At 41.0% G+C, this 21,903-nt stretch overlaps 1 protein-coding gene across 1 annotated transcript in view; it reads left to right on the top strand.

Annotated features, from left to right (window-relative positions):
- RFX4 (regulatory factor X4) overlaps positions 1-21,903 on the top strand; it is a 133,812-nt gene that overhangs the window by 42,411 nt on the left and 69,498 nt on the right. Inside the window, exons 4-6 of the mRNA XM_019544787.1 lie at positions 4,604-4,727; positions 15,830-15,891; positions 21,768-21,885. Coding sequence (XP_019400332.1) covers positions 4,604-4,727; positions 15,830-15,891; positions 21,768-21,885 — 304 coding nt within the window. The remainder of the gene's footprint in view (positions 1-4,603; positions 4,728-15,829; positions 15,892-21,767; positions 21,886-21,903) is intronic.

Genomic DNA, 21,903 nt, shown 5'->3' on the forward strand with positions numbered 1-21,903 from the left:
CACAGATTCAGGACAATGTTTATTTTGTGATAGTGCCACTTAGGAGCCTTTTTCCCAAAGGAGAAAATAACATAGTAGCCAAGAAGTCAGAACTAATTAGAACACATGCCAGTGATACTGTTCCCAAAAGAAAACATGCAAATACTGTAAACAGTCTTCTGCCAAATACTTTCAAGCTTCCTCAGTCATAAAGGTTAGTAAATCCCTAAACTCCTGGGATATAGAGCTCTGCTGGAATGCAGTCTAAACAATAATGCCCATTCAGCAGCGTTCACCATAGAATACTAGAATTTAGAAATGAAAAAGGCTTATTACATCACTCAGTCTGTCCCCCTTGCCAGTGCATCTGCTTCCTGCTACCTACACGTTGCATTATGTTTCCTCCATATTTATGTAGCGCACACATTTTCCCTTTTACTCTTGGAGCACGTGATTCCCTCCACTCAATAATCCCCTCAAAAAATATAGAGACCACAAAAAATATGTGAAGAAACAGAAATAGACAAAGCCACTTTTTCTGTTTTCCAAAAGTGATTTTTTTTCCCCTGGCACAACACAGAACAATTTAGCTTGCTTATATATTGATGCCCCCTTGTATCAGAGCTTTTCAGTTCAGCACCTGTGTCATACAATAGTAGTTTGGTGTTTTTCTGTTGTCTTGGACTACAGCCTTAAATGCTTTAAGTCTTAGTGCAGCATTTTTTGGCTACTGAGCAGAAAGTGGGGTCGCTTGGACTAGTACAAGTACTAGTGGATTTCATAGACTGCATAAAATCACACCCTCTTGAGCAGAGGATTGTGAAGTCCTAAACTTGCATGGTACAATTATATCGATGTATACTGTTTTAAGACGTTCTAGGTATTGTGGTAGTACCCAGAAGCTCTAGTTATGGACCGGGACCCCATTTTTCTACCTGCTCTACAAACCCAGAACAAATCCCATCCACTAGTTTAGCTGCTTGCAGTTATTTGTCAGCTTTTGCCTGCCTGTGTCTTGGCTTTGCCATTCTGCAACAGTATTCTGCTTGGCAGAGCTCAGTGTAAACCTGGGCCACTCCCCCCTGGCTAGATTGAAGAGCGAGATAAATGGTGATACACATTTTTAATCAGGTGTCTGGGGCACATTATTGTGTGGCATCATGTTCACGTGGATTTTACAGCTGGGAGGACCACTGTGAGCTCTGCTGTCTGGCAGTGCTTGACAGAGTAAAGCTGGATCTTTACTGGATGTGAGAGCGTAATATCGGCTATCATATGTAATGAAGGAGAATGAGTGGTGGAGGTGAAACGCAGGAGAAAGGAAAGAGAAGAAGGCAAATGTATCAGAGGCAGAGGTGTTGCCAGCTTTTTCAACTCCTGAGCCAGAGGTGGGGAGGGATAAGAGGAATTATGCTGACCAGTGAAGGGGAGGGCAGGAAGAGGGGAGGGGAAGAGGAGTCTTACCTTCCCAGCTCTCCTTGAGGGGCAGCTGCTACTGCCCTGGCTGCTGTTGCAGCAGCGTGGACTTGGGCTGCTGTCCCTGGGGGACGGGTAGTAGCACGGGTTTCCTGAGGGATGCTTCTGGTGCCCTGTTGGCTCCTTCCTCCCCCGCCAGTACAGGGCTCTGCCTCCTGTGGCAAAGCTCTCTGGTGGTGGGGGAGGGTGCTCATTCCACCTCTTCTCCCCCAGATACTCTACTAAGCATGGGGCTGGGGCTGCCCCACTCTTGTGGCCAGGCAGTGCAGGGCCGTGCATGCTGTAGCAAAGACTCTGGAAGGGAGGTGGCCATACTAATGCCCCTTCTCTGTTGGGCACATGTCGTCCCACTTAATTATGTTTCTGACAAGAGGGCAGAAAGAAAGATAGAATGGAAATGTGTAAACTGCATTGCGTGGTTTGTTTTTCCTCCATATTTGCATGTTGTAAAAGAATAGAAAACATACAGGATGCATGGGTTTGTCTGTGGCAAAGATCAGGCCCCTGGCATTTAATGGGGGTACAGGCCCAGTTCTCTAGAGGCAATAACATTTAAACAATAAATACAGGAAGGAAAGGATGCCAAAGGAGTTTTCAGTGACTGGCAGCCTGGATTGTCAGTCTTTTCCTAGAAATATTTTTTTCTTCGTTTTGTTGATGACAAAAAGGAGAATGCAAGGCTTTAGCAATATTCTGCTACAGCACACCAGAGCATACCAGAACACTTCAGAAGATTTAATCAGGGTTGAATCTTATTTTAATGATATGAACATAAGAATATTCAGTATCCTGTGGTAGTCTATATTCCTGTATGCCTTATTTATTACCTGAAAACTTGCTTTCTGCTAGACCCATTGTTGTCAAAATAGTCTTGATTCTCTCTCAATTATTTAACCCAATAAAAAGTTGGAAACTAAGACTTCTGTCAAGTTGCATTTTTTGTCTTTCTGTCTTGCTTTTTAGTTTGCAAATTCTTTAGGACAGAGGTTGCCGTCTCTTGCTTTTGTGTACAGAGGCTGACTGACATAATGGGTGTTACCAGAGTACAAATAAATAACAGCATGCTGAATTAAGGTCAGCTTATTTTTATATTCTACAAGGTCCATAAAGACAGCCAGAAAGAGGAAAATGAGAAGGTTTATCAGAATAGATCTTTTTAGTCTTAATATATGCATTATGATTGCATCACACACAACTTAATCCTTTATGTAATTCAGAATAGTAAATAGCAATATTCTGTTGCCTCAAAGTTTTAAAAAATAAATTCTGTAATGGTTAACATTTACGGGCATGATTCAGGTACAGAATTGTCCCTTCTAATTTAGAAGTCTGTAAGTATAAGGAGGAAAACAGTAATAAGGGCAGATAAAATTCTTTCCTGAAAAAATGATTAGGGTTTTTATTGTAATACTATGAGTAATACAAAGCTTTCATTGTGAACTACTGGATTTCACATAGCTTTATTAGGACGCTTTTAAAAAGTATATATATTATTTCTGATAATGATTTGTTAGGTAGCAGATTGAGTTCATTATCTTTCCACAATACTGTAGGGTGAAGCTGAATTCAAAATATGATAAAGTTGTTAAATAAAAGACAGGAAAATAAAAGAAATAGAGCAAGATGGGTTTTTTGATCATTAAAAAAAAAGTTCAGGTATAATGGAGCATTGTTCAGTATCAGACTAATGACTCTCTGTGAAAGAGAAGAGAAAAAGAGAAAAATTCATCAGATATGAACAGAAATAATTAACTACTTTTCTTTCACTCTTGCCTTGGTCAGGAAACCTGACATTCCAATTAGCAGCTATGGTATACAAACGAACTCTCTGGGTTTTGAAAAGAGGTTTTGTTAAAGGTCTATGAATTTAGGGAAAGATGCCGTGATGATATTCCTGTAGAAACCAAGGAAGAATAGATGTTGCCCATACAAACCAATTCCATTCATCTGACGGATATCTTATTAAAATAGTTTGCAATCACAAATGATCATGATAGCTGAAATGGAGGGAAGGTGATGAAAAATTTAATGAAACAGAGCAGCTAGCTATTTGGAGAGATCTGAACTTTTACAGGTTGCCAATTAATGGGCTGTGTTTGTTTAAAACAAAAAATAAAAAACCAGGTTTCCCAAGTGCATGTTGATTCTGGCAATGTAATTAACAAAATGTAGCATACGCTTTCTGCCCCCATTCAACAAAGAATATATGCACCTACCTATCTATAAGAATGTGAGTAGCGCCACAGACTAATTGCTGATTTAGAGTTAGGCATGTCCTTAAGTAACATCCTGAATTAGGGTGCTGTCTTATTTGAGAGAGTGCAACAATCAGAAAATACCCTTTCAAAAGAACATTATCTCACAAAATCCGTGTGGGGACTCTCAAATTTTAAAGGTAAAGAATGTAAGTATATCCTATATGCATGTTTAAAATGAAATACATTGCACAGAAGCTATCACTTTCTCTGAGATAGAGCAGGATGATATTTTAATATTACATTCAGTCCATACATTACTCTTAGGCTATGTTGCAAATTAGCAGCTGGAAGAAGTTATTAAACAAAACTGGAGCCATGTACATCCTTATATTTATCCAAAAAAAATTCTGTTGGCTGCACCTACTTCTTTATGTGAAGAATCAAGCAAATGAAGACAAGTGAAAATATTTTCAAGGTGTCATGCTACCAGCGTTGACCCTAGTCTAAAGCACCTAAAGCATTTAAGAATGCTGTCTCAGTAACCTCTGTAGTTATACAGTTCGGGTATGCATTTAAGCTGTGATAGATTCCTATTCATTTTCAAAATAGCACTTAGGAACTTCCCTAAGGGATCAGGGCCTCCTTGTGTTATGTACAGTACTAGACAGAAACAAAAGGTATGTCTGTGCTGCATGGTGTGGATTTATCCATACAAGCCAGTCTCTGTCCACAAGAACTTGCAATCAACATATCAGACAGGTTATAACAGGTAAATGAAATGGATGAATGGGGTGAATTGGAAGGTTGAGGTATCAGTAAAAAACTCAGAGTTTAGCAGAAAAGCAGAGGTCAGATAGTTTGCCCTTTAAATGTGCAGGTTTGCATGCTGCCTCCAAAACAGGACAGCCAACATATTTGCAGTTTTCTTTGTTTGGAATTTGCTTTTTAAGGCTGGAGGAGAACTATGAGATTGCAGAAGGAGTTTGCATTCCTCGAAGCGCTCTCTACATGCATTACTTGGATTTCTGTGAGAAAAACGACACACAGCCTGTTAATGCGGCCAGCTTTGGGAAGGTGAGTCTAAACAGCAATAATATGCTTTGTGTTTTAACCTAGGTCAGTTGAGGTTTGACTACCTAAAAGTTGGGTGGGGGGAGGGGAGGGGAGAGGATAAAAAGCCCTAAAATAGGGAGAACCATCCTTTCCACTTAGGATGATACATGAAAGAAATATTTGTGTATTATGATTTCAGGAAAAACGCTAAGCATATTAAAATATCCAACAGGTAAAAGAATCATTTCTCACCATGATTACCCTTCATAAGGCTTTTAAAAACCTGTTTTTATTACCTGCCTGTTGGTGTCATCTATCTTGCTTCATAGTGTCATCATTTATGGTTTTGGCATCATGGAGACCAAATACAAGAGAGAGTAAAACAAGTTTTCTTACACTTCAATGCTGTTGTTACCATTATAATAATTTTTAAGGGTTAAAAATAAAGGGCTTAATTCAGGTCATAAAACTGCCTAGTGGGGACACACGTGTACATTTAATACTGCACAAATGTTCAAATGACTGTTGACTTCAGTAAAGTTACTCCTGATTTACACCTGCAGGAATCAGAGTGGAACCAGGCCCATTAGTCACAAAAGGGGGTAAGTGGGACTAAAGCAGTGAATAGCTCTTGTTGGCCTGCTTGAGAGACTAAATTTTACCCGTACCGTATATTTGTGATCTGTAAATTTCTTAGTTCTGTGCTTCAGCACTGAGTTTCACTACCGTTGTTTATCTAAGGTGTTCTCACTAACTTGGGTCGTTACAAAAAGTTCCTAGTATTTCTTGATTTCCCTTTATGTGGAAAATGAGAGAGATTTTGCTTAAAACTGGAAGTTATTCATGCCCAAGACCTTCAAATCTTGTATTTTTGATAAGACATATTTGGAAGTTTACCAGATATTTGTTTGGTTTTTTTTACAAGCATCAAGCTTCAGGTAATTAGTCTGAAGGCTAATCACAATATTAATTGTGCAGCAGTACTAAATTTTGCTCTGCAGTGAACTTCTCTCACAGCATGGGCATGTCACAAAGAGCACGAACAGATTGAGCTAGAGTAGTATGACCACTGAAAAAGTAACAATTTTTGAAGCACATGTGCCATAAATGCCTTGGAAGTAGAGCTGTCCTCCCAGTGCAGTATAGTAGGTGCCATTTGAGGGCTTCCACATTTAGCTTGTGGAACAGAAACCCCAGACACTTTTGCCCTTATTGGGACTGATGAAGTGAACTGCAGCTGTCATCTACTCAAGAAAAAGAGGTTGGTTGTTCTGTGAAATCTTTTTTAGCGAAATTATAGACAGCCTTTGAGTGAATCTCATTGAATTTATGATTCATCTTTGAACTTTAACTTTGTGGGCAATGTTAAACATTTTCCCTCCTGCTTTTTTTTCCTCTTTTAAACACTGGTAGTTTTTAGTTAGAGATAGAGAGCTCGGTACTTTAAAATGTGCAATAACATATTATTACTTATTCAGATATTTCTTCTTAATTGAAAGAGGAGCGCTGAATTAACAAGTGCTCTTAAGATTTCATTTATAAATGCCTTTTCAGGGATATGTTGACCAGAACTGTTTGCAACAGACCGAGACTTAGTGTACAGGGCTTCAGCTCAGGAATGGTTTTATAGCCTGTTTTAAATGACGTATGTGCACAAGATGGATAAAAATGAAGGGAGTTCCCAAAAAAGTAAGAAAAGTAATAAGGGCTTGGAGGAAATGAGCTGCAGTAGGAGGTATAACTCAGATAATCCCCAAAGGGACTTTTCCCTCAAGTGACTTAAGGACTTCTGAAAATGGAGGCAGGCCCCCCATATCGCTGTGGCTCCATACAGGCACTTGGGTAGGTCATGGGAAGGTTAGATCAGGTTAAAAATGGCCCCCCAATCTAACTTAGTTTGTCTGGGTGTGTTTCTTATGCTACTTAGATGGATCTAAATGCAAATTGTACAGAAGTTCAGGACAGTTAGATTAGTGTAAAAATTGCCAACCCTTTTTAAATGAATCCTACCTTTAAAGCACACTCAGCTTAGTTCAGGTTGGTCATTCTTAAACCAATCTAACTGTTCTGAATTTCTGCACAGTTCCCAGCATAACCCCAGGGCTGAGAAAGCCCAATCACTGGCCGCAGCCGCTGAACTTTTCCTACCCCTTCCCTGGCGTCAAGCTATTTTTAGTCCCTCCACGCCCCCCCACCTGCACCAGTGCACTAAACCTCCCATCCCACAATCCACTCCCAGTGCCGATTTTACTGGCATTCATCAGTGCTAGGAGCTGAGCAAGTAAGTCAGGGTGGGAGGGAGGGGCAGCAGGGTGTTATTTGTCTGGGCATCAGAGGACTAAAAATAGCCCCTGGTCCTGGGAGGTGGGGAGGAGAGCTCCCAGCCCCTTCAGCCCTACCATGGACCCCACCTGCCTCTCAGTCCCCCAGTCCCTGCCAGAGATACCTCCTGTCCCCTCCAGTCCCTCCCATGGACCCAGCCTGTCTCCTGATCTCCCCTGCAGACCATGCCCGCTCCCCTGATTCCCCCATAGACTCCCCCATCCCCCAGAGCCTGCTTGCTCCCCCAATATCCACCCCCCACCAGTAGCCCACCCATCTTACCTTAGATCAGGTGGCCATTTTTAACTCGATCTAACCTCCCCCTAACCTCCCTGAATGTCTATATGCAGCCTGGTGGTACATTCACAGTAAGAAAAAGGTATTTCATATGGTAACTAACAGACAATAAAATCATAGTGTAGGCAAATCTCTTTGCAGCTTGTATATGCGTACTGACTTCCTAGAGTTTAATTTGATCCCTAAGACATGAAAATTACAATCTAGGATTTTACTGCATGGTGATTACCCATCACATACACACATGCATGCGCATACATACACACACACACACACACACACACTTTTTTTTTTTGGAAAGACACTTTCAAAAAATGTCCCCATATAACTTAGCTAAGCAATAACTAAGGATCGACAAACATTGGTCTACTACTTAGCATCGGAAAGTATAATATCAAAGGATGAAACTGTTACCTCATTGCACTTAAGAACAAAAGTCCTACTGAATACCAGGGGGGCAGGATTTTACTCTGGGATAGAGTTGTACTGGTTACATTGGTCCATGCAGCCAGTTGGGAGGCATTTACGATAACTAGAGATAAGAAAAAAGGACTTCATGTTAAGAAAAAAAGACTTTGGGCTGCAGATAACAGAATACTTTCTGATGGCATCACTTAAAAAAGAAACCTGAAAATTAAAATATTTAATTTTAAAATTATGCCCAAATATTTCCTACATTCCTAAAACAGTAAATCAGCTTGTGGAAGTATTGCTTTGTACTGGAGGTGTGCAGCCACTGATAGAAAGTTACCAGTAGCTTCACCTTTGTGCCTCACTCTAGACTTCTCATTCCCTTTTTCTCCCACAGCCTATAGTGGGCTCTAATGTACCAACTTCCTTTCTTTTTGTTTCTTTTGTGACCCTGTGTGCTCCTCATTCTCTTAATCCCTCCTCTTGAAGATGTAATCTCCCTCTCCCTCCCTCCCACCCCGTTTTTCTGTTTTAACTTTATCATCCAGTGCAAGCTCACCTCTGAGATCCTGAATGTCTCCCATGGTGTGGAGGGGAACTCTGCAATCTCGTGGTGAGTTTACACTCCCTCCTGGTGTTTCTCCTGCAATACTATTGCATCCTGGCAGTTATATACACCCTTTTATAGTTGCCTTGTTTGACACCATGTGGCTGCACCTTTGGCAGGTGGCATTAAATAAATATTTTAAAATCTTAAAGAAAGAACCAGGCAATCCTAAATTGGAAGAATGAAAAAAATGTCATCCTCAAACCTCTTCAAGGAGCAGAATAGGGCCTGAATGTAGATCTACATTTTTGTACACTTCAAAATCCCTGTGTGCCAGCAAAGTTATATCATATGCATTGATGTGAATGAGAATTAGACACCACCTTTGAAAATGGGTGCAGGTATACAGAATTTTCAGGTCAGCTCTGCTATTGGAAACTTTTGCTGGTGCAGTAATGTTGGGAGAGGGTAATTTTTTTTTCTATGCTTGGCAAAAGCCCCTGTGCAGACACAGTTAAACTGCTGTAAACATGCTTTTGCCAATGTCGCTTATTTTACTTGGGGTACTTACATAAACCATGCCAGTTTACCTTTTTTAAACCTAAGGATGTGGTCTGTGTATGTGGAATCTAATAACTGTAGCAGCTTGTCATGGATATCAGTGCCAGTCAGACAAGCTTTAACTTCCCCAGGGTAACCCTGATCCCTACATGATAGCTCCTGATCCAGTGCAAGCTGAAATCTGTGCAAAGCTTTCTACTGGTTGGAATGAGTGCAAGACCAAGCTCTTCGGATGAGTCAGTGGTAATATAGCATAAGAGCAAGCTATGTTATTGTGGGACAGGAAGGGGCTGCAGGGTGTGTGAGGAGTCTTCTGCTCCGTGGATCCATTTAGGATCTGCATAGTTGAGGTCCTGTTCCCTCTCACAGACTCGTCTATTTCTCTTGTCCTTTACCTTGCACTGGGGAAATGGTGGAGCAAACAGGGACAAGAATGTCAGAGTTTATGGGGAATCACTGTCTTTACTTGCAGTTTTTTCTGGAGAAGGGAATGATTGGACCTCAAATACTAAACTTGTAATGCCATGCCTTTGGCTCCTGGCTAAGGTCACGGCATCAAGCAGAGTAACCTCTAGACTGCTTAATTTTACTCCTTGCTGCCCACAGTTCCCAGATGCTGTTCTGGCAACAAGGGATTTTGCAAAGGCTCTAGTCTCTTTTCTACATTTATGTCCACTTTGATGGGTGGTGGCAGGGGGGATGACAAAGATCTGAATCTGCTGCATTTATGACTGTCTTGCTCAAAAAGAGCAGCATACAGGCAATTATCAGAACTGAGCCCAGTGCATAGGTGACTGGTAGGGGGTGCACAGGGATGCACATGCCCCCCTGATGGGGCCGGTGCCCCCCCGATGGCTGACACTGATGCTGGTGCACCCCCTGATGGGGTCAGTGGCTTCCCCCAGATTCAAGAGGCACCAGTCACTTATGGCCCAGTGAGTAGAGGGGGTATGAGTGTGCTTTGCTACAGTGTCAGATGAAACATATCAAACCTGGAAGCAAAGACCTAGACCAGTGGTACTCAACCTTTTGGCCCTGCAGGGCAGATGAGTGGCCTGGGGCCAGGCCACTGGCCAAATAGAGCTGTGTATGCCAGAACTGAGTCATGGTCCCTGGCAGTACACGCTGAGATTGGGCCCTGGGGGCCTGGCACCAGTACTGGACCCTGGCACTCCCCCTCCTCCTAGCCCCCCACACAAGGATTGGGCCCTGGGGCCTGACACCCCCCACCCAGTCCCTACCCACTGAGTTAGGGCATCTAATCCAGCACGTAGGGCCCAGGGCTTCCCATGAGTCTGGACATTTGGCAGAAGGGAAGCAGTGGCACCGTTCCCCTGTCACCAGATTTCCAGACCTGTCAGGGTCCCCATGGGCCAGATGACATGGTGCCACAGGCTGGATCTGGCCCATAGACTAGGGGGTTGAGCTCCCCTTATCTAGACTTAAGACAATGGCACAAGCTAGCACAAATTAGCCTGACTCCAGGGCCAGGAGTATAAGTGGCGGATCTCTGGCACATCGTGGGGCAAAAGGTATATGTAAAGATGCCCCTAGTAATCACCAATGCTCTTTCTCATTCCACCCATGAGCGGGTAGATAGTAGGCACAGTCATGCCTCCTCTCCTGCTCCACACTGACTGGGAGATCTGGATGGCTTAGGGGGAGGGGGGAGTGTGATTTTATATTAAGCTGATTTATCACGCTCCTTCCCACTGGTAGAAAAGGGGAGCTCTATAGGAGTGGCGCCTCGGTGGGGTGCCATTGAGAGACAAAGCCCTCCTTTTGCTGTCCTTGGGGCAATGCATCTTCATGCCACCCTCTAACTGGAGTCTAAAGGCACCATGCAGCACAAAGTTAATATGTGACTTTGGCTGCTGTAGGTGAGATTTGCAAGAAGCACTCAGTAGCAGAGTTGTTGGGAAAACTCCAGATGGCTTCAATTCCTACAGTTAAGTCAAGACTGAACACACTTGAAAATCCCACCTTTAATGCATAAAGTTGAAGGTATCAGTAGTATGAATTATTCCTTATTTTAACAGTGATGGGTAGTAAAGAGAACACAGCTGGGTGGGAGCAGGCCAACCCCCACAGTCAAGAAGAAGAGAGCGATTACCCTAGTGGAGTTGCTTGAGACCAAACCTATAGAGGTAATTATCTTAAAGATTGAGGTGTAAGACACAATTCTTTCTGCATCTCATACAAGCTAAGAAAGTGCTCATGATACACTAATAGAAATCTGAGGGGTACAAGAGGAAACACAGCTCATCAATGATAGACGAATGTTGGGGCCTGCTGGAGTAATAGAGATAGACCTGAAGGCAGGAGGGTGAGAGAATTTCTTCTTCTGTAGTTAGAACCTACTTGAAAATCATGAATTCTTAAAACAGATGTATGAATTTTAGTAGTTGGAATTTTTGTTGTTGTTCTAGGAGATTTCAGGTTCTGGGCTGCTATAGATTGTTTTGTTTTATTTTTACATGTATATCATGTACTCTTGATAGTATGAGGTGCACCGAAAGAATTGTTTTCAAATAAGAAGTGAGGAAAATTATGAAGCATAGCAGAGACTTCCATTTAGCACAATTCATTAAATTTAACCTTTAAATATAACAGTTTAAATAAGAGGGAAAATCCTTCTTGGAAAAGTTTTGCAAAATCCAAGACTTTAACATACAAAAAAGTTATAAAGTCTTCAAAAGCTTACAGAGATCACTGGTCTCTTCCATCATTATTTGTCAGCATGAAGACAGGGGCCTGAGCTGGCTTTTTGAATCCCATACCATGGAAGAATTTAAGTGGCATAATTGGAAAGTGTAATGTTCACAGCTCAATGGTGAATAGGATAAGGAATGGTGGCCTCTGGTGCAGGGCTTGAAGGTAGAATGCACAATGCAGTTCTAATTTTAAAGATGAAAAAGACTGTGGTTGCATTTGAGTCTCATATTGCTGAGGCACATGTGGCAAGAGATGAAATTATAAATTACAAATCGTGTAACTGTGCAGCCAGTGACTGCTTACATGTCATCTTCTATCCATACCTCATGCTTGTATGTCAAATGTAGAGTACTATATATGTTGCTGCAGGGGTAGAATATTTATATTACTGTTCATAACACTTTTGTAATGTTGCATTGATATGTAGGTGACTCAGCTATATTTTGGTAACTCTTAAAATATTAGAATAAAAAGTTAACTGAATATTTAATTTGGATTATTATAGGCAAACTCCTCTAGGATCACTGGATTAAAAACTTTTAGCTCTAATGATTATGAATATATTTGGTACATTCTCCCTAAGCTGTTTAACCTCAAATAGGAGAGATGATTTGAAGGGAGGCCCCCTTTATTATATCTGAGGCCCCCCCATAACTTTGGAGATCAAAGGTCATCTCCCACATATACTTGCAGTAGGGTCCTCTCCTGCCTTTTCTCTCATAATATTAAAACACAGCATAGAGTTTCTGCCTGTTTACAGAAAACTGCATTACAGGATCAACTTCAAAAGAGCTGAACAAATAGAAACATAAAAAAAGAAAAATATATAGATGTAGCTTTATTAGGTTGTAGCTGTGTTGGTTTAAGGAGTTGGTCTACTAAAAGATACCATTTTTATCCAAAGAACCTTGTCTGCTAGAAGTAGCTTTAAAATATAATTAACCTGGCCTTTCTTTTATCTAAGTCCTGGGCAGTTGCTACAGGGGCATCAGGTTGTGACAATGTGATTGTTGATATTATACAAAAAGGTGGGAGAGATTTTTTAAGTGGCTCATGTAAAAGCTAGCAACAAGGGAAGAGGGAAAGACCAACACTAGGCCAAGTCATGTTTATTAATGAAGAAAGGAAAGGAGAAGAGCTCTGGGTTTCTGAGATGGAGAGCACAAATTATCTCCCCGTGACTGTCCTGGGCTCCCTCTGTCTTACAAAATAAACTTAAAGCATGCTCCCAAATTGTAGTGTAATTTAAAATGAGATTTTTGTCATTAGTCATTGACAATATAAAACTTAACACCACTTTACTCAGTAGATCACTCTATAAATACTCATATTCATATTCATTCACTACCAGGACATATGGGATGATATCCTGTCCTTGTTAAATACCAGACGACTCACTGATTCCAGCGCGGCGCGGACTTTACCCAGCACGTTATTTTTTAATTTACTTCTGCTTCTACTTTATTCAGAGCTAGAATTTATTCAGAGTTATTAATTAGGTTCAAATTGCAGGGTCAAATCTTGTCCCCCAAAGAGTCCCCAAATATGTCATTGTGGCCTGATGGACCTTTCATTAGTGGGAATTCCTAAGTTGAATTTCCAGTTCTGACAGCAAGGAAGAAAAAGTATTTTTTCTTTGTCATGTTTGAAAGCTAGTAAACATGATGCCCCCCAATACTGCTTTTTCCAGTCTCTTTTCAGAAATAGAAGTGAACTTTAAAATCATGAATGAGATTTGTCTGCTTTTCCCATTCGTTTCAACACATAGTGAGCCTCTCCTCAGCCTACTTGACCTCACTTCCTACCTACAGGCAAGGAAATTACTGTCTATGAATATAAAGCTGTCCTCTAGAACGAGGAAAGAGTTATTTTCCACCATAAACCTTGTAATTAACTGTCATTTTTTTTTTCAAAAGTTGTTTCACTTGAAAATTTTACACACTTATCTCTTTTGCTCTCCCACAAACACACACACATGCACAGACACGCACACACACAGATAGAAGAATCCTGGGTTTTTTCCTTTCAATTTATGCTGTTTTAAAAAAAAAATGATCAAAACAGAATCTTGTTAAAAGTAACGTGCACACTTCAGCAAGGAATTTATTTTACAGTTTAACGTGTGAAACGTATGCTGGGTTTAAAAACAAATGAATGCAGTGATCAGCTACCCTTTTCTTGTTTTCCTGATCTCCCTGGCTGGATCACATAAAAATGGCTGAGTTATTTGAGTCACCAAAAACCCCCACAGCTTCTGGTTCATCAGGTAACGTTTGCATTGTAACACTTCATCACTACTTGACACACTTGGAAAGTAAATCCCATTTTTATTGTTCCGGCAGAAAATTAGGGTAAAAGTAACACTGAACGTTCATGTTTGCTTTTGAATCTACCGGTGTAATATCCAACTTTGGGAGCAGAATGATACATTGTGAATTACAACCACCACTACCAAAACAAAACAAAACAAAAAAAAAGCATCCCCAGAAAGTAGTTCTTCAACACTGCCTTTTTCCCACAGCCCTGTGGAGCCCCCAACCCTGTCTGCAGAAACTGAAAGAGAGAGGGGTGGGATTAATGTGTAATTAAAGGGAATTTGGAAGGCTGAGATGTTGCGGAATGTTAGATCAGTAGCTGGAACAGCATGTGGTGTTCTTTAGGCAGGCTTCATTGAATCCATACAAAAAAAGAAAGAAGGGCTGCTTGCCTGTCTGCTCATTTATCAAACAGCGAGGCTGAACTTTCACAGCTCCACAAAAGTGTTTTACTGTTTGCTGAAGTTTTGCTCCAGAAATTAAAGCCGAACAAACTAGCAACTCTGTGCATATGCAGCATTTCTTTTTTTTTTTGACATATGCCGAATTATGCGAGGCTTTCAGAAACAAGCATGGGTCGGTCACCTGTTGCAAACAGAAAAATTATTGGTAGGTTTCATTTGTGAAGAAGCAACCAAATATGCAATGCTGCAATGACGTTATTTATAGACCCCCCCACTTGATGCAAATGTACGTTCCAAAACTTTCAGTCATCTCTCCAATTAGATATTTGCTGCTGATATCAGTTTTAACCAAATGACTTCATGGAAAAAGTCTGTATTATTTAATTCATTTTTAATTGACATTTTTCTTGTGTTTGAACAGCTGTTTCCTTCCTTTCATCTGTGTCTTCAATTAATTTTTCTTGGCTCTTGTCAAGTATGGGGAAAATTCAACAATAAACTAGGGTGGAAAATGGAATGATTACCACTAAAAATGTCCATGAGTAAAATAAAGGAACAAATTCTTCCTGCAAATTAATTGTGAAGGCCTGCCGCCTTCCTTCCTATCAAGCTTCATGTGATACTGCAAACTGAGTTCAATCCTGGAAGGTGCTGAGGGGTCTGCATTATTGAAGGCTTAATCTGCTCTTAGACCTTCATTAATTCAGAGCCCTGAATGTTGCTGGCACTGATATGTTGTTTATGTTACCAGTCCTTTTTATTGTCTCTTCAGCATAAATCAGAGTTTAGGTTCTTTGCTTTAGCTTTGTGTTCTTGGGACACTGTTGTTTTCCATCCAGACTAAGTTGAATATTATGCTACCTCTATAATTGCAACTATGAACCTTATCTAATGGATATGTGGCTTTTATTTAAGAACAAAATCTTGCCAGGCCACATTTCTTAGAAAAGAGGGTGTGTAGTTACAGAGGCATGGGGGTCTTAAAGTATTACTATATTCCAAAAAAACCCTTCTTCCAGATATTAGGATAATTGGGATGCTGCCCACATATTAATGTTCCATAACCAAAAATTACTTAAATGCTAAAAGAACCCCAACAACCCACAATTCACCTCTAAAAATGTACATTGAGCAAGATACTGAGAACATTTTCCAGTGATTAGTGTCTTTGTCAAGCAGAATGAAGCCAACTGATCCAGCAAACACACATATAAGTAACTTTAAGTGTAGGCCCGATTCTAGGGGCAGTTCTCATTCAGCGTAAAGACAGTATTATCCCTTGAGTTCAATTAAGCACATTTCACCCCACTGTAAATTCAGAAAAGCTTTAAGTTGATAGAAATCAGTGGAATTGTTCTGACTTTTATTTATCATTTTTTCTTGAGTCCAAGAGAAAAACATATACATACGCATATACATAATGGGCTAGTGATCAGATTTCTACTGTACATATTTTACAATTCCTTTTCTTTTCCCCAGACTAAATTAAAAGTGCAGTCTTATTGCGTAGGCTTTTCAGACTTGTTAACATGTTTCTCTATTTATTTACAGATAATAAGGCAACAATTTCCACAATTAACAACAAGAAGACTTGGAACTAGAGGCCAGTCTAAGTAAGTAGTGTAAAGTATTACATTATCATTCTCTTACAGGGCCACATTCTGCCATCATTTCACACCCTTCCCGACAAAGACTTAGGGCAACTTGCCATAAAAAAGAAAATCACTCATAAAGCAGATAGAATATTAAAATAAGACATAAAAACTTCCTACATGATATCCCATATCCCGACTGATCCTTGCTTGCTAAATGCCTGCCTAAATAAGAAGCTCTTAAAGTGCTTCCTGAAGATGTTTGTAGTAGCTTGTCACCAAAAATGAATATGCCATATAGCATAATAGGGCAAAACCGTTTACTGGTTCAGGAATTTTAGTCACCTGTAGTCTAAATAAGGATCTTGTATGCCAGTGGTTCTCAACCTTTTTTAGACTTGAGGCACCCCTCGGAAAATGCCAACTCTTAGTTTTCACTAGTTTTTTGACTACAGAAAAACTGAGTAAATCTTCTGTTGCAAAGAACTCAGAAAGAACAGAACAGGTCAGAATGTTTTTAACGCTATGGATTCCTATTTGAAATCTCAGAGCTTATTATGTAAATCATGCTTGCACACTGAACAGTGTTATGTTAACATTACATGGCAAACTGTGGCACCTTTGAAAGGATCTCAAGGCACCCCAGGGTGCTGTGGCACCCTACCTGAGAATCACTGTTCTATGCATTTTAACATTCTGTGCCACAATCCCAAACTTTACAGAGTTACAATACTTTATTTTACATATACTTTGTATAGCCCTTTCATCCCAAAGGATCCCAAAGTACTATACATGCTATACAGAGTATTTACATTCACCACCAGCGTTCAGCCATTTGTGGAGTGATGTGTGGTAGCTGTTGCATAGTGTGACATTTAGGGCATAAATGGCATAACGGTATGTCTAAAAGAGAGTCTATAAGGAATCTATCTGGAAAAAAATACAAATTGCCCAAACTGGCAAATGTCCAGGAAACCTGTGTCCGCTTACTCTTGGGAGATGCTGAGATCTTTAAACCCATAAGATCTTTAATAACCACGAATGGGCAGAGCCTCAGTTTCCTGCCTCATCCAAAAGATGGTATTTCCAAAGCAAAGTGCTTCCTTATTTCACAGCTGGGAAGTGGTTCAGTGTTGGTTCAGAAAGAAGAGCATGCTTCCTGTTGCACCTAAACTTTCTGTGAATACTCAAATATTAACCAGATCTGACTCTCTTATATTTGTGAAACAGTATGAGAAGAAAGCCTTAGATAACTTGACTGCAAAGTTTTGTTGGTAAAACTTACATTCCATGCAAAGCCCACAGGCACAATATTGCGAAATAATAAGAAAAAGCATATCATGAGAGTTAAATCCATATATTCATGATAAAAAGCAAGAATAGTTTGTGCATTAAAACACAATCAAATGCCACTTGGCATCAAATGCCACTTGGAATCAAATCAGATTCCATTTCTCTAATAAACATGCTCATGATGACCTGTTTTTAGGCACCTGTCTTTACTGAGATCAGCACTACCTACCATGCAATTCACTGCCATCTTCCTGAGACTAAGGGTCTCGTCATTCTGAAGCGAAGACTAAGGGAATTGCATTACCATGCAATTCACTACCATCTTCCTGTGTATCATAACCAAATTCTCATTTTCTCAGGCTATGATAGTCCTCAGTCCATTTTGAAATTGAGATCTCCTCCAGCCCCAAATGCCAGCTCTGGACACCAGTCTCCAGCTAGCATAATAATTAACAACTCAAAATGGCACTGAGATAAAAATGATGCACTACCTCAGCTGTACCTAATCTCGAAGCATTGTAGGTTAGAACTCAATATTCCAGGGGTTAGGACAGGATGGGATTCCCATGAGAGGCCAGGAAGGGCAGGATATCTGAAGGTCTGACATGCAACTTTGGGGAATGTGCCATGTATTGGTGCACTTTGCTGGCCATGAAGTTACCTGGGTGTCAGCTACAAAATCACTTGGTTATTTGCTTTTCAACTGAAAGGAAAGCATGAGTTTAACCATGTTTGCCAGTGTCACTCGCTATATGTATGGAAGATGTGCTAGAATGAGTAATACATTTGTTTGATGCCAAACATGCCCAATTCTGCATGCTTAAGAGAGCCACAATGGCAGTTTATCAAGAGTCCAATTCCACAGATAATTTGCACGAACAGAAATTGAATGCAATTATTCTCATATTTAATACAGAATTATGGGCACATCACTGCATGCATCAAAACAATGACCAGTGCTCTGCTGTAAAACTCGGAAGGATAGTTTTTGACTGCCAAGGAACCCCAAGAAGGTTCCTTGCAAAATGGCACCAGACTGTAACAGGATATGTTATGGATGTGTACTTGCAGGCAGATATGGTCAGTTTAATATTCACATCGCCCATTCTTGGTGCTGTGGGATTTTCATTAGAATATCCAGCAGTTGCATAACATTTCTTACTGGATTGGCCAGTAAGACTCCCAGACTTGGCTTAGGCCGTCATTAACAATAATCATCCTTTAAAATAAGAAGCCAGGCAAAATAACAACAATTCTATAACAGTACATACAATCCTTTTGGTAGCAAATGCTTAGCCACATAGAAAATTCATGTTTGCCACTGAGATGGATTCATGGCCAATCAAGTTTCACAGCAGGAGCGGGCATGGAGTTCACTTCTTGCTGCTCCAGAAGGAGGAGGCTACATCTCTTTTAGCTGTTAATGGTATAAGGAATGTAGTATTTCTGTTCTTTCCAGTTAAGGGTTAAGATAGAAATACCCACATTACAGTCATTACAATAAAAACATTAATTGCTAAAAACCATACTGCTCTGGTTGAGTTCTGCTCCTATTTTCAGAAGTTCCTGATCTTGTTCATATTAAATGAAAGACAGTACTTAGAAACCATAAACTATATTTCAGTCTCTCTGTCCATGACTGTATTGACTAGCTTCTGCCAATCACATTTCACTCCACTGCCCACTTACTGCCAAAGAGAATTTGGGCTGTAGAAATGTTTAAGATTATCAACTTTGCACTGTTCTGCCTTCAGCTTTTTCATGGTATGGCTCCCTTGTATCATTACAAAGTCCAGAGTTACAGCGTCACTGTGTTTCTGGATAGGATTTATTGCCACAAGAAACACAGCTGAGCTTAAAAACAGTTCCACCACAGGTGAGCCATGAGAAGGCAGCTCAACATAAAAGCTGGCTTCTTTCTGTACGATAGCAGGGAAACTCTTCAGTTATATACATAAGGGGTTACTTTAACCAATCGAAACTACATGGCTTGAAGGGAATTTTATTTCTTTCACTGAAGGAGTGCTGCAGATACTCAGCCTGTGAAAGAAAAGCTCATTTCACTATTTCATATAAAATGTCTCTGTGTGGTCTGCATTTTTATTCTCCTTAAGATAAAACTGGCATATTGTCCCATGGCTTAACTTTTTCAGATGGTAACATAAAGGCAAAGTTGGGAAAGAGTGCTTGCAAAGTGTGCTTATGTGTTTTTGCCCTTGGGAGCAATAAAACTGGTAAAAATGAGAAGTCTTTCCAGATAGGTAATACATTAATTTTGAATCTTATTGTTTATTTGATTTTGGGGCCTAGCTGGAAATCCATTTTGTGTAGTGTATTGCTGGGTATAATATACCAGAAATTAAACAACAGAAAGTAAAGGCTAATCAAATTCTTGAGGCTTTATTTCATATTTTGATTATGAAGTAAGCATAACTGAGATCAAATAAAACTTCCCTGAATTGCTGAATTTACTAAAGGGAACCCCCTGCCCCCAGCATGAAAACTCACTACTAGGGGTGTGTGAAACTGGCCATATTCGATTTGGATTTGGCCCAAATCAGGGACAGTGATTCAATTTGTTGATTCCGATCACTGTCCCTGATTCGATTCAGCCAAATCCGAAACTGAAGATTCGATGATGATTCAGAGAATCAGCAATTAGGACATAAACACAGCTTTAAATGTTTTTTCTACGTACCTTGAGGTACCAGCTCGGCTCGTGAATGCTGCATTGCTGGGACGGATGTAGCATCCCATAGGAGCGTAGGACACCCCCCTTGTGCTCGGTGACAAACCTGGAAGTGGACCAGAAGTAGTTCCGGTCCACTTCCAGGTCCACCGGGGAGTGCGCTGGGGGGCCCCCCTGAACCCCTCCTGGCTTAGTGATCAGCTGTGAGGGGACCCTGGGTGCCCCCCCCAAACTCAAGAGGTACTAGTTGCAGAGCTGGTTGGGTGCGGGGGCTCCCCCCCAGCGCTCCCCAGTGGACCCAGAAGTGGACTGGAAGTGCTTCTGCTCCACTTCTGGGTCTGCTGCCGAGCATGCTGGGGAGCCCCCCAAGCTCCTGTGGGACACTGCGTGTGCTCCAGCATCGCAGCATTCATGAGCTGCCTGCTACCTAGAGGTATGTAGATGAAACATTTAAAGCTGTGTATATGTCCAAATAGCCAAACTTTCCAAATCTCTCTGAATCGATTCAGAGGGTTCTGATTTGATTGGGAGAGATTAAAGGGTCTCCTGATTTGATTTGGATTTGGAGATTCAGGCACCAAATCGGGCTAAATCTCCACTGAATCGAATCGGAGACGAAAACTTTGCACAGCCCTACTTACAACCCAGGGAAACTGGGGCTTTAAGTCACCTTTGATCCTGTGCTGCTTTGAGAGCCAGGGCCCTGTTTATACCATAAAAACCTCTTGGTGTTGCTCAGGTACTCTGCATTGCTGCCTGCCATGATTTCTTTCCCCAAACACACCCCCTCCTGACCCAGCCCCAAATTAGTATGAATCCTCTCTCTCCCCACCAATTATGCCCCCTGACACCAGGGCATACAAGAAGGATGAGACGGCAGCTTCATGGCCATCTCTCACAATGCCTGCATAATGGCCACTTCCTTGGCTAACACACCAGAAACTGAACTAGAGACATTCAGGGAATGGAGCTGCTGCACCTTGTGTTCAAGAACCAAAGCTGTGGAGCTGAGGGCTGTATTCTCTCTGCATCAGCACAGAGCAGGCCTTATAACACATGCTCACCACTGGATTACATCTGCTAAGGGGGAAATTCTCCCCCAGCTGAGATAAGGTTTTTGAGAACCATTCAAGTGCTGCATTTCATTTACTTAACATGAGGGGACTGGAGCAGGGGGTGAGGAGCTCACTCATGAGAAAGTCAATGGAATCTGTGATGTGCACAGCAAAATAGTCTGAGGACACGATTGTCATCTCTTCGATGTATAACAAGACAGGACTGCTGTGGTCATCTCCTGTGAGAGGCGGAACCTAAAATTTGTTCTGAGCACTTAAAAGGAAACAGAGAGTGGGTGGGCATCCTGAAACATATGTTTCCTGGTATATGTCAGTCTGTGTGCAACCCTTTCATGCCTTTTTGTTTTGAAATTTTGTTTCATCTACACACTATCCAATCAGCTTGATTTGGGATGAAGACTTTTGCTTCTCAGGATCAGATTGCCACTATGTGGTCTGAGATTCAAGGTGCTGCAATGATAGCAGAGGGGTATAGCAGTCCTAAGGATCTGGTTCTGTAGCCCTGCACCGGAGCTGCTGCAGAGCTCTCCACCAGGAAGTTTCTCCAGAAAATGCCTTTAGGGAGAATTTTCCAAAAGTGCCAACAAAAATTTGCACTGCATGGTTCTGCTACATAAGAGAACTGAGTTTACTTTCTGTGTTAGGACAGTTTTAGCAGCAGGACTGATATGTGGAAAGTTGCTACATTACAATATTCTGCCATTGATCCAGCATTTGTGAATGAATGGAAACTGATTTGCTAAAATAAAGAGTCAGTAGTTGCATATTTTTTCTTTGTCCCTTCTCTTTTATGTTGTGTGAATAACCCAATTTATAAAATGTGCATCTTTACGTGTTAGGTACCATTATTATGGCATTGCAGTGAAAGAGAACTCCCAGTATTATGACGTGATGTATTCTAAGAAAGGAGCAGCCTGGGTCAATGAAACAGGAAAAAAAGAAGTAACTAAACAGACAGTGGCGTATTCACCACGT

The sequence above is a fragment of the Crocodylus porosus genome, unplaced genomic scaffold, assembly GCF_001723895.1.
Source record: "Crocodylus porosus isolate Cpor-Errol unplaced genomic scaffold, CroPor_comp1, whole genome shotgun sequence".
Classification (NCBI taxonomy): Eukaryota; Metazoa; Chordata; order Crocodylia; family Crocodylidae; genus Crocodylus; species Crocodylus porosus.